The sequence below is a fragment of the Hibiscus syriacus genome, unplaced genomic scaffold (genome assembly GCF_006381635.1).
Source record: "Hibiscus syriacus cultivar Baekdansim isolate YM2019G1 unplaced genomic scaffold, ASM638163v2 tig00003041_pilon, whole genome shotgun sequence".
NCBI classification, from domain to species: Eukaryota; Viridiplantae; Streptophyta; class Magnoliopsida; order Malvales; family Malvaceae; genus Hibiscus; species Hibiscus syriacus.
The window spans coordinates 2,745,333-2,762,586 of record NW_024061960.1 but is presented as its reverse complement, the minus strand read 5'-3'; the positions used below and the strand labels follow the sequence as shown (position 1 = coordinate 2,762,586).

Sequence of the window (17,254 nt, the reverse complement as noted above, 5' to 3'; positions counted from 1 at the left end):
AAACTGAAAGCTTATTGTCATTTTCTATATGAGATATTAGTGGGACCTTAGCTCAACATAAAAATTTGTAGATGTATGAGTCAATAAGGAAACCTATGCTTATCTGTTATCTGCATGTACTTCAGCATCATCTGGTAGTACTGTATTACTGAGCTTCCCAAAGCTTACTCCGTTACTCATCTTTTCAGGTTAAAAGGATTAAACTAGTGCAACTATAGACATCAGTAAGGGAGTCCCACTGACGTTTTTGTATAGTACGGTGCTTGTGATTAGGGGTATGTAGCTTGTATTTTGTTTTTATATCCGAGTTTGGAATCTATTTTATTTTTGGAATATTGTTAAATTTTATTGTTTTGTTTATAAATTGTTTTATATTTTTACATGTTTAATAGAAATTTTAAATTTTTCGAAATTTTTACTTTGGGTCGCTCTGATGTTCTTAATATGACACCCCGGATCGAATCGGGCTACCTACATTGGTTTGAGGGGGTTACAGACACACTAGAGGTTCCATATATTATTCGGAGGTGACTGGTATTTATCAGATAGTGAGTCATAAAACTTTTGTAAACTAATTAAATTCATAGATGTGATCCTCATAAAAGAGTTTGATGGCTGACAGATTCAGCAGTTATTTAGAACGTGATTTATCAGGATCATATAGTATTCGGATATTTTTCAGAGGCACTATGTAATCAGTCAATTATTCAGAATCCTTTGCATCAGAGTTAATTATGTTTTCATATACGACAGAAGTGATTCCATTATTCAGGAAATCATAGGCATTTTGGGCATTAGGTTCTTGGAGAATTCTTAGTGATTTGAGCTAATAAAAGAGAAATAAAGATTCAGGTAATTTACGATTTGTGTTGATCTATCAAAATATCGAGTTAGCTCGAATTGTACAAATCCTAGAATTGATACATGTCAATCGGTCAAATTATTACACTTCAAGGGTATTCACTCTTTAATACAAACAACTCTTGTCAATTGATCATCTTCAGAATAATTGTTGAATGAATCTTAGGGAGACGAACAGATATTACAATGGTCTTTATTTCTTTTCTACATTGCAACGATATCAGGAAATGTCGACGTGCTTAATTATTGGTTCAAAACCCTTATGGATAGTACAACATATAAGATCATCAATGTTTCTATACTTATCCAATTAATTCGCTTAATTCAAAGTCATTAGGGTACATAAATCAATTAGTATTCAAGTATATCATAGTCACTTAGGAGTTTTCAGAGTAATTCGGTCGTTTCCACAATTCGGATACATGCAATACTTCCACTTAGTTCAACTTGGTCATATAATATAGTTATTTCGGTATTCGAGGTTGATTTGTTCATTTCAAAGCTGGGGGTATTTAGTTATTCCAGAGCTTGGATGTGCTTCGAATAATATTACACTTCAGGGGCATTCAAAATAAATCAAGAATTTAATCGGTGATTCCAAGATTCAAGTGGATCATAATATAAGTTCTCAGGTTGTCTCCATTATCATAGTCACCCATAGTCCTTTTTATACTTTAAGGGTATTTGAGGTTGATTTGTTTATTTCATTCTGTCAGTGGCATTACTTCTGATAACTTAGGCTTCAAGTGTTTAATAAAGAATCGAATTTTATAGGCCTTGTTTTTTTTCTGAGGTTTAAAACTGATTAAAATATATTTTCTAGATAAATTAGGAGTTAACATGCGCGTCATAAATCTTATCGAGTCGCAATACATATTCTTGGGGTAATTCCATTATCAGGATCAATACATACCATTTTTACAACTCAAGGGTGTTTTCATAATTTTACCCCATAAGGGTATTTTCGTAATTTTACCCCATAAGGGTATTTTTGTAATTTTACCCTATAAGGGTATTTTCATAATTTCTCATCCAAGTACCTTTGGCATTAACCTTTAATGAGATAAACCAGAATTTACAATTCCTGAGGTTGATTTCTTTACCACTTAATCACAGAACTTGCAATTAAATTCCTATCGGTCCCCTAATTTCTTATACGAGTCATCTGAGTCATAATCGGTTATCGACTTTTTATCGTATTCATATCGAGTTTAGAAATAATTTAATATATAGGTGAGATCAATCATATTCATCCATGTATCTATCAATTCCAACATGTTCCTTAAAGCATGCATTAGGTAGTAATGTATTAATTTGATTTTCGTGCCACATCGATCAAACATTTAAACTACATTCGATCACTCTTGAACGTGAATTCAACGTCCAATAATTCTTCGGATACATAGCAACCGAATTTACGTTAGAAACTGAACTTAATTGAGAAACCAAATTGAATATGAAGATAAAACATTGAACAACGACTTACCGAGTGTGAATTTGGAAAAACGGACTTCAGATTCAAATTCAGGATATCGAAAAACATAAAATATGATATTTTTTTTTGGAAAATTTGACATTTTTTTGTCAAAGTTAACGGTCAACGGTCAAAGTCAACAATCAAAGTCAATGAGTCAAAGCCAATAGGTTGACTCGAACGAGTTGACTGAGACGGGTCAAACAGACCCAGTTCGACTGGGTTGGTCGGTTCAGGCCGGTCCAAACCGACTGGACCAGTTCTATAAGAAATCAGAGTTGGAAATGAGCCCCACGCGCATTACCGACACGTAGCGGCGCGTGTGACGGTGACGGAGGTCGGGGTGGTCGGCCGATTTTTCCTTGATCATCCACATACTCGAATTAACCAAAAATCAATCCCAATTCGCAACAATAATAACCCAAAGTTTTTGAAATTAAATCAGGAACTTACCCCGACGATGGAGGCGACGACGATGACGTGGCTGATGGATGCGGCGGTGAGGCGAGGTGATCGCTGGATCGGCCAGAATCGAAAGAAATCCGAACAAAGAGTTTGGGTTTTTGACGAATCTTCGGTGAGTCTTCCATGGTGAACGACAACTGATCTCGGTGAGGGGTAAGAGGGCTTTTGGTTAGGGCGAGGTGACGGTTCGATTGGAAGTGGTAGCGGTGGCTGTGGAGGTCAGACTGCTATAGATTTGATGAAGGTCGTCGGTAATTAGGGTAGATAACAATTTGGGGAAAAATGGTTCGATCCAAATCGGGGGGTTTATTTTTCACTGACTATTAAAAATGGTCAAATGAGTTTGCTCAACCGATCAAATGAGTTTGCTCTATTAATAAGTTATTCTTATATTTATAATAATAATAATTAATGTATTAAAAATAATGAATAAAATAATAATTGACTAAAGAAAATTTGGGATGAGCACAAGTGAATCAGCATTTCGATCTTTGATAACCCAAATCATCCTCGTTCGAAGCCTAAACAAAGGCAGCTGAAAGAGGAGAGAGGCAACAAAAATCAATTTGACAGCAAACATGAAGACCCCACGTTGTCCCCAACAAAATTCACAAATTTCTCCAGAGAACAATAAAGATCGGCCAACATTTCTGAATTTTATAAGAGGTAATAGCTTTATACACCAAACCAAAGGAGCTGTGCAAAAATCCACGGTGGGCTATTATTGAGTGGGAAAAGAACTAAAAAAAAAAAGGGAAAAAGTGAATTCAATTCTGACAGGGAAATATTAGAGTAGAATGATCTTCTTCAACTTTGAGAAAATAGCAAAGGGCAATGACGATGCTGGGGAACATCCATCTATTCACCCCCCTCTAAAGACAGAAGAAATAAGTAAAATATTCCCAACTTGCTGCTTAACATCACGATTTTGGACGCAGAATCTTAAAACTCTTGACAATTATGCCTTGGGTATAAAATGAAATCATGTGTATGCTTTTGTTGAATCTTGTAGATTATGAGTACATATGAAAAATTAGACTTTGAGGATATACGTTTTTTTATAATGATGCAATGCATATGATAGACATTGTCACCTCAAATCGGTTAAATTAGAGATATATTATAGATGAAAAAAATAATAATTTTTTTAGAAAAATAGATTATAGTGATAAATAAAGTTAACAGTTCAATAAAATTTTCTACTATCAACAATCAGTTGATCTAGTAGAATGAGACACTAAATTTCCTTAAACAATGTCAGAAATTTGAATTCTAACGTTTGCGAATGAAGCAAATTGAGTTAGGAGGGTCGCCCTCACCTTTGCAGTACGATTTAGATTAGATTATCACTAGATTGGATTCTGATGGTTATACAAATTTTTTTTACTGTTATTGATAATTTTGATAAAATCATCGGTAGACGATTTTACTTTAATTTTTTTATTTTTTATATTTAGAAATAAGCCCTTTAAGTGGAAACAATAATTTCTAAGAAATTATTATTATTATTATTATTCTTTAAACTCACCATTCCTAAAAGAGATAATTTCTGAAATTCTTATTTTGAACCCTTTACTTTTATTTCTTTATAATTTAGTACTAAAATGAATAAAAAATTAAAATTAAATCGATTACTAGAACATTCACCATATTTCTTTAAATATTTTTTTCATTATCCATATTGCCCAATTATTTTCCATCCATAATATACTCCTTATTTTGCTGCCCAAACCTCTTTTTTGTTGTTGCTTTTTCTACCTAATAATAATAAAATTAGTTGGCTTAAGCAGTTCAAAGTCTCAAATAGACAACTTGCATGCCATAAACATGTGATATGGAACTTTCAAAGTAATGGGACTTTAAAAAACATTGAAGTGGTTCGAATGTTATGCATCATGATAGTTAGGATCTTAGCGACTATATAAATAAATAATATAAAACTCATTGGAAGCAGCCGGGAAATGTACAACGTTTATGTAAGTTTTACCTTGATTATACTGTGATCAGTTGTTATATATATATATTAATATTTCTTAATGTTTCATATTATATCTTCGTTAATATTATCTTCAAAATTTGAACTTAAATTACTTCATTGAAAGCATAAAAATGTTCGGTCATAGATTAGTGATGAATCCAGAAATATTTTTTAGGGTAGACACATATATGTTAATAACACAAATTTTTTGAATAAAGTGAGTACTATCAGTAAAATAAATAACTAATAAAAGAAAATCCAAATTTCAATGTATGCATATGCTTACCCTCACCAAGTTGTGGCTCCGTCACTATTAGAGACGAAGTTAGAATACCAATTCAAAAAGATAAAATATCATGAGTGTATGTAAGGGTGGGCCTCTCTAGATCATGACCCACCCTGTGTCTCAAAAACTTAAAATATAATTTTAAATGTATATATATATATATATATAATATATATATATATATATATATATATATATATATATATATATATATATATATATATATTATGTTGAAAAATTATATTAACCTAGTTAATATATTTTTCTAGATTAAGTTTAAATATATATAGTTCTTATTATTGGATAAACGTTTTATTATATTTATATTGGTTCATCTAATAAAACTTTTTGTATTTGTCCATTAAAAAATATAATTAACAATAGAAATTGAGAAGAGTAAATCAAACTAAACTAAAATTAGGAGGCTTAAATAAATATTTTTTTCATATATTATTTTTAATAATAAAAAGTTAGGGGGCAATTTCAAATATCATGCTAAAAGAACATCTAAGCAATCAAATATAAAACAGATTCCTAAAGTTAAAAGATAAATGTTAACATTGAGATTCATGGGGTTATATATTAGCTCAATCATTGAACACTTGTATGACTAACATTCTTTTAGCTAACAATCATCGACAAAGAAAGCATAATTTACTTCCATGTATTCAAATATGAAATGAATGCTATGTTTGATGATGAAAACAATGCTCACTTTCCCTTTCGTTTGTTTAGTGAGAAAAAATAGATATAAGAGAGTACCTAGGATACCATTCAAGAGAGCTGAAAAGAAAATGAAATGCTTAATGCGTTACTTTCTTTTTAAAAACTACTTTATATTTGCGTATTAAAACGACGTGTAAAGTATACAACTGGTCTTCGGCTATAGGATATTATTTTGTTGAGTCTCTTGACTATTAAAAGTTATAAAATGATCCCCGATTATAGATAGTTGCTTTGTTGAGTCCCTCGACTATTAAAAATTACAAAATGGTCACTTGACTATTAATTTTGCTTCAAACTCGTCATTTTTCGTTAAAAAAATAACGGTCATCTGAGCTAGACGTTAATATGCTGACTAAGATATGATGATCGTTTGAGATTATGATATAATGTTTTATTATATCTCAATCAGCAGGTTAATGTCCAACTTAGATTTTCATTAATTTTTTAACTGAAAAGAACGAGTTTGAAACATAATAAATAGTTGAAGGACTCAACAAAGCAACTCACTATAGTGAGGGAACTATTTTGTAATTTTTAATAATTGAGAGAGTCAAAAAAATATCATATAGCCAAGGGACCATATGTGTACTTTACCCTAAAAAGAAAGAGAAAGTTGTATTATATTGGTGGAGGCTACTTTTGTTTCTTTTTGCACATCAATGATATTAGATACCCACCTCGGCACGTCAAACCTTATGGGGTAAGGCTTGACTTGGACCTCTTCATTGCTAAAGGCATTTTAAGAGCATGTGCAAAGAGTAAAGTATTCTTTCATTGCTTACCAGCATCTTACGTTACCTTTTCTTTTGTCCTTTTATATTTATTTTTTCCCTTCTAAATTTCATCTCCTCTTTTCGGAAGTTTCTCGTCATCCTCCTGGCTCCTCGTAATGTCTTCTGCAATAACCACCACTCTAGGAAACCACCTTTGACCCATCTCTGCATGAAGTGTGAGTTTGATGAATTCTGGTTTTTAAGTTTAATAATTCAGTAAATTATGCAGAGGTGTCCAATGAAAGTCTGTTCTGCTTGAAATTACTAAATTCTGGGAATTATGTGCATGGAAAATCGATCATGATTCAAACAAATTTTGAATAAAATAGTGGGAGTTGCCGCGTTAGGTATGTTTGATCTCCGACATATCTCCAACGATTTAGAAAATGTTGAGTTGACTTCCAAATTCCCCAAAACAGATGGTGGATAAAATTCAACTCGATTCAAAAATAAATTGACTTATTCAAGTCGAGTTATTCGAGTCAACTCAAATTATTGAGTTAGTTTTTGAATTCGAGTCGTGTTGAAATTAAAAAAAATTAAATTACTTGAAATTTTTTAAAATTAACTAAATATTTTGATGGTTTTACGATTTAGTCTATGTTTCCTTATTCTTTCAATTCCCTTTTATTTTAAGTTCACTTTTTTCTTATCAAATTTGAACCATATGTCTTAAATCATAGTTGAATGTCTACTTTCAGTTTATATTTTTTATAACAATTTTTCAATTTATTCCTTCTCTTAACGTGATTTCTTTATTTTCTGTCAATATATCATTTATCTTAATTCTATATTTGACCAAATTTGAACCACTTGGCTCCATACCACTATAGAATATTTGTGTAACTTCAATTATTTTTTTACTAAAATCTACTTTTTTTTAATTTAGTTTTCTAATTTTACATTTTACTCAATTTGATATTTTGACTGCAATTGTTTGCAAGTTCTTTCTTCTCATCAATTTTCTGACTTCATTATACTCTAATCAATACTTCACCCTCAAAATAAATTCTTTGAAATATAATACTGTAAATATATTTTATAATTTTATATTGTATTTGATATATTAAATAACATTATAATGCGAAAAGAATATGAAAATATATATATATATCTTATATGGTTAGATGAATTCGAAAAATTATAACTAATTTTTACTATAAAACTATAAATAATTATAATTAAATTTATATAGAATCTCGAACAACTTAATTTGATTCAATTCGGAAAAAAATTAAATTAAGTTTAAATCATAAAATATGAATAGTTAATTCGAATAATTCAGCAAATTGAACTTAAACTCAAGGTGTATACAAGTTCGGTTAGGTTCTTATAATTCAGTAAATATATGTAAAATCTAAAAAATAAATCATAAAATACATGGAGAGGAAAAAGAAGGATGATGATGGAGAGTGCGCGTGGGGTTTGAAAAAATATAACTGACAAGTCTTAAGCATTTGTAAAGAAAGGCTGCTCAGACCAATGCGTGAAGCTATGAAATTTGTAAGCCTATGAGTTTTATTTATTGTTTTTACAGTCATTGCATTGCATCTTCAAGTTGTGTCCAAGATTGTTTCTCTGTCTCCTTCCTTGCTTTCCATTGCCATGGAAGCCCTCAATTTCATCAGGTTTTGGAAACCCAGCAACGGTGGCTACAGGGAGAATCGAGCTCAACCGTGCTGTGGTAACAAGAGCAACACCACCACCGAGTTTCCAAAGGCTTCAGATCATGAGTTGGATGAAGGGGACGACTCTTTCTTCGATTTGAACCTTCCTTTGCACGGTGTTAATGGCGAGAAAAGATTTGAATCCACGGAAGAGAAAACTCCTTTGCCTCCCAATGATAATTTGTCGAAAAGAAAGATAATCCCCATCGAGGCAAGCTCCAATCCTCAATCTCCATTAGCTTTGTTAAAATCAGCTCCAAAATTTCCAGTCTTTACTTTGAACAAGTCCAGGTCAATGGCAAATACCAGTAGAACAATCATAGCAGAGAAAGCTGAGCTGATTGGTCTTCCTATGGAATCCCCAAAGCATGAAAACCATGGTGGCAAAAAGCATTTCAGATTCCAAAAATACATGAATAAATTCAAGCTATTTTACGTTAAAAGTTCAAAAAAGAACAGTCTCAGTGGCCAGATAAAAGTCTCAGGAGACTTGCTGGGGCCATCTCCGGTGAGTTCTCCGGCTAGAGGGGTTTGCAATCAGTTGGGAAAGAGCAGATCAACCTCGGCTGCATCATCATTTCTCATTAGTAGAAGAGATGTTTCGCTGCTACAGCAAAATGATGGGATCCAAAGCGCCATTTTGCATTGCAAGAAATCTTTGAATTCATCAAGAGGTACTACTAATTATTTAGTCTGCTTTAGATTCATCATAAGCTTTGAGTTTAATTTGGAATTGGATCCTCAGCTTTTTCTTGTCTGGGCAGCAGAATCTTCAAGGTTGTCGAGATGTACAAGTGATTCTTCACAGGAGAAGTTAAGCAATGCATCTTCTACAGGTATCTTAAATTTCTAACTAGTGTTTACACTAAAATGAGTGTTGAAAATCTTAACTTGCTCATTAAACTATTTTTTTTTAATTTCCCTCAGATTCTTCTCTTCTGTCAAGAGTTACAAGCAATTCTTCATACGAGAAACTGATGGATTCTGCAAGAATATCCAGCGACGAAGGAAATTTCTCGAGCACCTGAACTACTAGGAAACAATATGTTGTTTAATCAACTCTGTAGAAAGGATACATTGGGTAGCGACTTTGTGTTTTACTATCATTATCGTGATAACGTAAAAAGAATTAAAGGAGGAAAAAGATTTTAGGGAGGCTAGGATTGTTGTTTGATTTGTTAGCTATATGATGAGCAGTAGTAGAGTAATTTCATTTGTGAAGGCGATTATGCCTTCGAAAGGTAAGCTGTTCTTATCAAAGATGTGATCATTTCTGGAATTGAAGAACCTGAAATGACATAATAGTTTTCTCCATTTTCTGGGCTGATTATGCCTTTTCCCAGGAAAATATTTGGTAGAAAAACAAACGAAATGATGATTCATGCAAAGTTTGAACAATAGAGCCATACATGTATGGACCGAGGGTGGGTGGAGCATTTGCTTTTCTGACAATTTAAAATTATTATATATTTTATATTTATTTTATATATATTTTTTTATAAAAAATATGTTTTCGTACTCTTGTAATTTTATAAATTCATCTGATAGTATAAAATTTTACTGAGCCTAGACACATACAGACTTTAAAATCTGGGTTCTTTGTTTAACAGTTAAACACGCTTGAAGCAAATGGAAAGGGATCATATCATAAGATGATATCTCAGAAGTTTAATCCTCCTAAGAAAGAATCAAAGTCGATTGGAACAGATGGTCTGGCTAGTCATCCTATATGCAAATGGTATATTGAATATTCATGAGCCAGAAAACTGCCAATAAAGATCACCTGTGACAACTATAATACTCATGAAGAAAAATTTAAAATATAACTTGTTAATAAAAGTTTAAAAACGACAGAAATCAATTGAAAATATTAGTAAAAGTGTAATTTTTTAAGTTAGATAGAACAACTTTTTATATTGAACAGGTTGTAGTAAAATATATTTCTTTATAACATTTTCGATTGTAAACCCTAAACTCCTACAATATAATTTTTTAATAATAACCGAAAATGTTATAGATTTGTATAACTTTTTAGATTAAACATAATAATATTTTAAATTGAAACCGCCTTAAATTAGACCACCACACTCTTATGTTGGAAGTTTGATGGTGTTATTAGATGTGATAGAGTAATTGATTATGGTTGCTGTGAAAGCAGGGCATGGTGATGATACACTGGACAATTGTTTCCCACAAATTCTTTTGTCTCCTTCAAAAGCACACAAATGGGTCTGGGTGAGTAGTAGGGTTGAGCAATGAAATCGAGAAAATCGAAAAATCGAGACGAACCGAGTAAAAAGATTTGGTTCGGATTTATCTTTTACGGTTCAATTTCGGGTTGATTTAAACACTCAATTGTCTTAATTCGGTTCAGTTCGGTTCAGTTTTTCCATATGGAACCCACTTATTCCATATTGAACCGAATAACAAGTTTGAACTTCAAACTAATATCAAGTCGGTTACCCACTTACCCCTAATCTAATGGTCTAATATTTAGTCCAATTAAAGTAAATACAACTCATTACCGAACTGAACCAAACCAAAAAATTCGGTTTCACATATTTCGGTTTTTATACCATTATGTTTCGGTTTTAATTTTAAAAAACCGTTTATTGTGATTTATTTCAACTTTTATTAAAAAAACCGAACCAAATACACCTCTAGTCAGTACTCAGAACAAGCATCCCTAACCACTTTCAAACACAATTTTACCTGGATAATAAATATATTTTTTCTCTCAGATTCAAGGTTTTACCTTATTTATTTTGAAACGACTCTCGTCGCATACCTAATTTTGGTGAGTGAGTCTCTCAAGAACTTTTTGCTTATATAATGACTCAAACTCTAGACCTTGCTTGAGAGATATAAGCTACTTACCACTAGGCTCGTCCTTGAGAATGGACGAAAAGGGCACTCGCCTAGGCCCCCTCTTGCTCAAGACTAAAACTATAAATTCATATATAATTAAAAATAATAAATTATTTATTTAGTCACTCACTCACTTATTATTTTATTTTCATTTTGGTCATTTAATTATTATTTTTCTTTAAAATCATACTTAACATTACATTTTGTTTTTTTTTGTTACTCATTATTAAAAAATTAACAGTGTTGCTAAACTGACATTTTTAAATTATTTTTTTCACTTTTCACTTAATTATTCTTTAATTCATTCTTTTGTAATATTTGTTATTAGAGACCGGATTTTTATATTCGTCCTAGGACACTAAAATCTCAAAAACGGGCTTGCTTACACTTTAATCAACATCTATTTATAAATAATATATATTTTCAATTATTTATTAAAATGAAAAAAATATTTACAGAAATAACATATATTTTTAACAAACAGGATAAAGATACATTATGTTAATTATATCTTTATTTATATTATCGTACAATTGTCGGAGTTTGTAAAAAAATATCAAAATGAAAGAAATAAAAGAAGGAACAAAATATAAAAATATGAACTTTATTTAAAAAGAAGAAATATGAATGAGACCACAACGACAACATGCATGTATAAATATTATATTTAATAACTCAATAAATACATCTTTTAAAATAATATATATTTATGATATATCAGTCTTTCAATAAATTTATTTCCTTTTATGATTTGTCTATCGTTGATTTGTGTTTTTACTAACATGTATCTTACACATGCACTGTGTGTACGTTTTTTAGATAAAATTTGTATATATATTTTAACATTTTTGACATTTTTTTTTATTTTCATTTTGAAACTTATTGGTGTAACATTTAAAAACTCTGATCGACTATTTACCTAATAAACAAAATCATGTTCTGTCAGACATGTCTTTTGGAAAAACACAATTAATAGAACATACTTTTATCTTATAGGACATAAATGAACAGTATTTTAGAAAGAAAAAATCAATGTTAGTTCGTTAAATAATTAAAATTAAAGTATTGGTTAGGTAAAGAACCTCCAAACTAGAATTCTAAAGTATTGAAGCTTTTATATTCATAAATGAATGGAAGAAGAAGCACATTGCGTGCAACAAGAAGTAAACCGAAGTTTCCAAGGAACGTACCATCATAATGAGAGGTAAAAGCCAAAATGAAAACAAAAACACAGTTGCAGTGAGACTCCATAGTCTACGGGAAAATAGCTTTAATATTGTGTTTGAAAAAAAGATTTTCCAATTAATCTATCCCACTTATTATTTTTCAGACTAGGACGTTTACTACAATAAATTTAGAAGACTTCAAAATTATTGCACGTCTTCACCATCACTTATCATTTTCTTCCTTTTGCTCTACAAAGTTGAAGACGCGTGACAATTCATGAGTCTCCCACTGGAAAAAATAAAGTCGTATGACAATTCTGACGTCTTCTCCGTAGCAATGTAGCAATGATCCTAGTTCAGGAAATAAAATGGTGGATGCCTTATATGATAAAATATTTTTTCTCACTACCCTATATGAGTGAGGGAGCCCATAGTTCACAGTGCACCGCAAAATAGCATGGTCCCCTTATGTATCGCTTAAGCATGGTGCACAATGCAATTTGGTAAGTATGTCTCGAGATCGAGACCTTTTATATGTAGGAAATCCACCAAAATCACGTTTGAAAGTAGTTGATCTAGATTTTTTACGATAAAACCCTAAAAGATCGAGAGGATAACCAAAAAAAATAGCATGGTCCCTTCTTACTGAGCCAAGACCCATCATAAATAAGGTCCTAACGCTTTCAGTATCCAGCTTATGACCTATCAGCTGTATATCTGATATACACAATTGTAGTTAGGCTATATATTCAGCTTCATTATTTCCTTATTGCTGAATTGTTATTATATTTGAGGAATTCATTAATTGACTGAAAGAAACCGTTGAAAATTTGGCTTCGCTCTTCACATGTCTCTAGTGATGTAACACTTCAGGTGCATTTGCATTAGGGCACGATGTATGTTGAAAATTTGGGTATCCTGATGGACCCATTAGTGTCCTTGTTAGGAAACATAAAATCCATGATCACCAATTTGGTTTAGTTCACTGGATCTGTCTTTCATTGCCTTGTGTCTGCAACATTATCATTCTTTTTCTAAATTTTTGTACCTTTGTCATCTCTCTTGGGCCATAGGAGAAGGTTAAATTACTTTTGCTGGGCATTGGTTAGGCCGATGTGATTAACACAGGACGGAAAGAGGGTTAGCGGCTTGTAGCATTTGTTATTTTGAAAGGAAAAAAATGATTAATCCCCAAACTTTTGAACATTCTAAATTCATCCTCAAACTATGACTCTTATTATAAATGAATCTCCAAACTTTTAAACATTCCAATAATATTCCGTAAATCATTCAAAACTTCAAAGTTGAAATTAGAATATTTAAAAATTTGAGGATCAATATAGAATGAGGGTTATAGTTTGGGGATGTATTTGGTATGTTCAAAATTCTAGGGTCCAAATTAAAACGAGGATCATAATTTCTGGATATATGGTGCAATTAACTCTATTTTTAACAGAAACCACTAATTTTATTAAAAAAAACTCAAAATTACAATGAATGTTCACAATCATAACCATAAACTAAACACATAACTAAGATAGTTTCCTATAATCATTAACAAAAGAAACTAGCCACTTGAGATCATACAAGGACCATATAAGAAGAAAGCTAAAAACACAACTAAAATATTCTAACAAAGATAGATACAAATAGATCTAATTACATCAGTAATCGAACCAAAAAAGAGAATGAAAACTACAAAAAGACCACTGACAAACCACATATCAAAGTCGAGAAACATAAGAAACTATCCACGAACGTAACCACGTATCTCAATCAAATCTGAGGTTCCAAAGCAGAGAATATCAAAAGCATAACAAATAAGCGTCATCTTGATCAGTTGAAGCGTCATCAAATCCAACTATGAGAAAAAGATAAAAATAAAAAGAACGACAAAAAACGTACTAAAAGACAAAAAATGTAGCATAGAAGCAGAAAAAATGTGTCATAAAGACATAATTATTTAAAATTAAAAAACAAAAGAAAAGTACAATAAATGAAAACAAGAAGGGCTAACGATCGATAACCAACACTAAGATTAATGTCATCGCTGACTAAAAAAGTTAAAAAAAAAAAAGTAAGTGGCGCAAGAAAAAGAAACCTACAAAAAAAAACCTAGAAAGTGAGAGGTAAGATGAATGAAAGATAAAATAATTAACTTCAGCTTAATAAGTGTACAAACTTTTGACTGATAATAACACAGTTTTATAACATCTTCAAATTTAGGTTGGTAGTATTTAAATTGTTTACTTTAGTTCTCTTATTTTTTGAATAGATTATTAAAAATTAAAATGATTTTAACAAGATTTTTTAAGAGTTAATTGCATCATATATCCCTAAACCATGACCCTCATTTTAAATTGATTTCTAAACTTTTGAATGTTCCAATTTCATCCTCAAACTATGATTCCTATTCTATATTAGTCCTTAAAATTTTGAACATTCTAATTTCATTCCTAAACTATGGTCCTCTTTATAAATTGATCAAAAACTTTTGAATATTCCAATTTCATTCCCAAATTCATTCAAATATGTAATCAGTTTCAACCATAGTTTAACCTAAATTTTGTTTTTTCAAACATATAATAATATAATTCGACCTAACAATTTTATTAACAAAGGATGTGATTAGCATATACATACAGCTTGGGATGATTTTGGAATGTTCAAAAAGTTTGGGGACCAATTTAAAATGAAGGTCATGTTGTAGTGATGAAATTGAAATATTCAAAAGTTTGAGGACTAATATAGAATTATAGCAATAATTTAGGGATAAAATTGGAATATTGAAAAGTTTAGAGACCAATTTAAAATGAGAGTCATAATTTGAGGATATGCGATGGAATTAACTAAAATAAATAAGTTTAATTTTAAATTAACTTAAAATCGAGATTTTTAGGTTTTAAAATATTTTTTGAATCTTTCTAAATAAATGGAGTATATCAGAATAAAAAATTTTAGTGAATTTAAAAGAAAACATATTTTAAACTAAGAAAAAAAAATTATTTGAAAATATCAATAATTCTAATTTTTCAAAAACATTTATATCTTAAATTTTGAAAGGTAAGTTAAAACTTTCATATTCTTCCCCATTTTCAGTTTTCTTTTTTTCATCCATTTTATGATATAATTTTATCAATACTTTTTAATTCTATTTTTTTATTAATCTGTGTAAGTATAAGGCAGTATATGTTCATAGATAACTCTCAAATTCTCAACATTGAACGCTCACACCCCTGGTATCTGTAGTGCTCGAACCCATGTTCTTAAGGAATAACAACAATTTCTTTACCACGGATGTCACTTAGTTCGTGAATTTTAATTCTATTTTTTATAATCAATTAACCACCCATATTTTTAAACCTCTCAAACACTTTTTCTTCTCTCAAAAACCTTGTGAAAAACTTTTTAAATTATCTCATCTTCTTTACTTCTTTTCTTTTCAAGTTTTAACTAAATCATTTTTCAAAATTTCTTCATCCAGCCACGTTTTTCTTCAAAATTAGAATAATTTCTTCTTTTTCGTAAGATATCTTGATGAAATTTTTTATTAAACTTGATCCTTCTATTTAAGATTTCTAATTTTAAAGAGAATTTTGTGCGAAAATCACCAAGGAAATTGTGAAGTAAGATTTTTAATGTTATATTTTGACATTTATATGATTTATAATGCATTTTTGTCCTATTAAAAGCTATTTGAATTTGTTTTAACAAATAAACAATAAAATTTTGGGAAATCAATAAGATAAACATAATGAGATTTTTGAATAAATTTTTGGAAAACAAGATTTTTAGTTTCAAGTTGATTTAAAGGTTGTGAATGTTCTTAAATATCGTTTTGAGATATTCTAAATCAAATCCAAATGATAGATTTGAGGTTGGAATGATTTGAAAGTATTATGCCAGACAATTTTTCGATTTTAAGGTTAAAGTTGTCGAAATAGTTTTTCGAAAAGAGAAAAAAAGAGGGTATCGTTTTGAAATAATTTGATGACCAATTAATGATAAAACGTGGTTGGATGAGTCACTATTAATATTTGATTAGGGTTTAATTGTGCCCCCAAAAAGTATTTGTCATTTAAAAAACACATTCATTTGAACTAAAACAACAAATTTGCGGTCTGCTTTACCAAAATTTGAGTTTGAGAGTCGGTTACGTGTGGGGAAGGATTAACACCCCCACAATGTCCTAAATCGGCACCTAGTCAATTAATTAATTATTTTTCAATGGAACTTAAGAATTCGAGTCCAATTTAATTTAAGATCCCCTACAAGTAATATTCTTTGGATTTTAGGACAAAACATAATAATATTTAATTATTTCCTATCGAGAAGAATCGACCTCTCATACCTTAAACCAATCAATTCTTACTTCAATCGAAATAAGAAAATATTATAATTACATCCTAAAGTTCATTATTAATTTAAATTTTATTTATTTTTGAAATCCCATTGAAAATTCATACAAAAATAAAACAAAAATTACAAACATATATCAAACAAATATGATTAGTTTACCAACCATTAATGAGAATAAGGATGTTCAATTATTTAAATACATCAAGACGAGATCTTAGAATCGATCTAACAGTCTTTTCTCGGTGAATTTAATTAAAAGAACATGACCTTTTTCTCGATCCCCAAATTTTAAATATAATCAAATTTTTAGGGTTTCACTTAATGTGATACACTCTCATTTTAAGATTATCAAAAGTAACTTTCTTGTACCTTAAGACAGTCACTTCACAACAATATTAAAATGAACGAATATTACCCTTAGTCATATTATTTCGATTAGATTCGAGAAATTCTTATGAGGACATCATGCAAATTAATTCAAATTAAATCCTAAACCTATATGAAACAAATTACATAAATATTTATATTTAATGATGGCAATATATATTTTATACATGGATAATATTCAAAGCACAAACTATTCGTATTATTCAAATATATGGCTAAATAATAAAAATGGTAATTTTAGTGC

The 17,254-nt window shown here is 30.2% G+C and overlaps 1 protein-coding gene across 1 annotated transcript; it reads left to right on the top strand.

The window, feature by feature from the left end:
• The first annotated feature begins 8,117 nt into the window (after positions 1 to 8,117).
• On the top strand, positions 8,118 to 9,367 carry LOC120166683 (probable membrane-associated kinase regulator 5). The gene is made up of 3 exons (XM_039175922.1): positions 8,118 to 8,904; positions 8,998 to 9,066; positions 9,158 to 9,367. The coding sequence occupies exons 1-3, from the start codon at positions 8,169 to 8,171 to the stop codon at positions 9,256 to 9,258; spliced, it is 906 nt and encodes a 301-aa protein (XP_039031853.1). The 5' UTR covers positions 8,118 to 8,168; the 3' UTR covers positions 9,259 to 9,367.
• Positions 9,368 to 17,254: the final 7,887 nt, after the last annotated feature.

Excerpts from the sequence above, each read along its gene's own strand:
- LOC120166683 (XM_039175922.1), top strand. The coding sequence starts at position 8,169 with ATGGAAGCCCTCAATTTCATCAGGTTTTGGAAACCCAGCAACGGTGGC. Across the intron at positions 8,905-8,997 it reads ATCTTTGAATTCATCAAGAG|AATCTTCAAGGTTGTCGAGA; the intron begins GTACTACTAATT and ends TCTGGGCAGCAG. Across the intron at positions 9,067-9,157 it reads AAGCAATGCATCTTCTACAG|ATTCTTCTCTTCTGTCAAGA; the intron begins GTATCTTAAATT and ends AATTTCCCTCAG.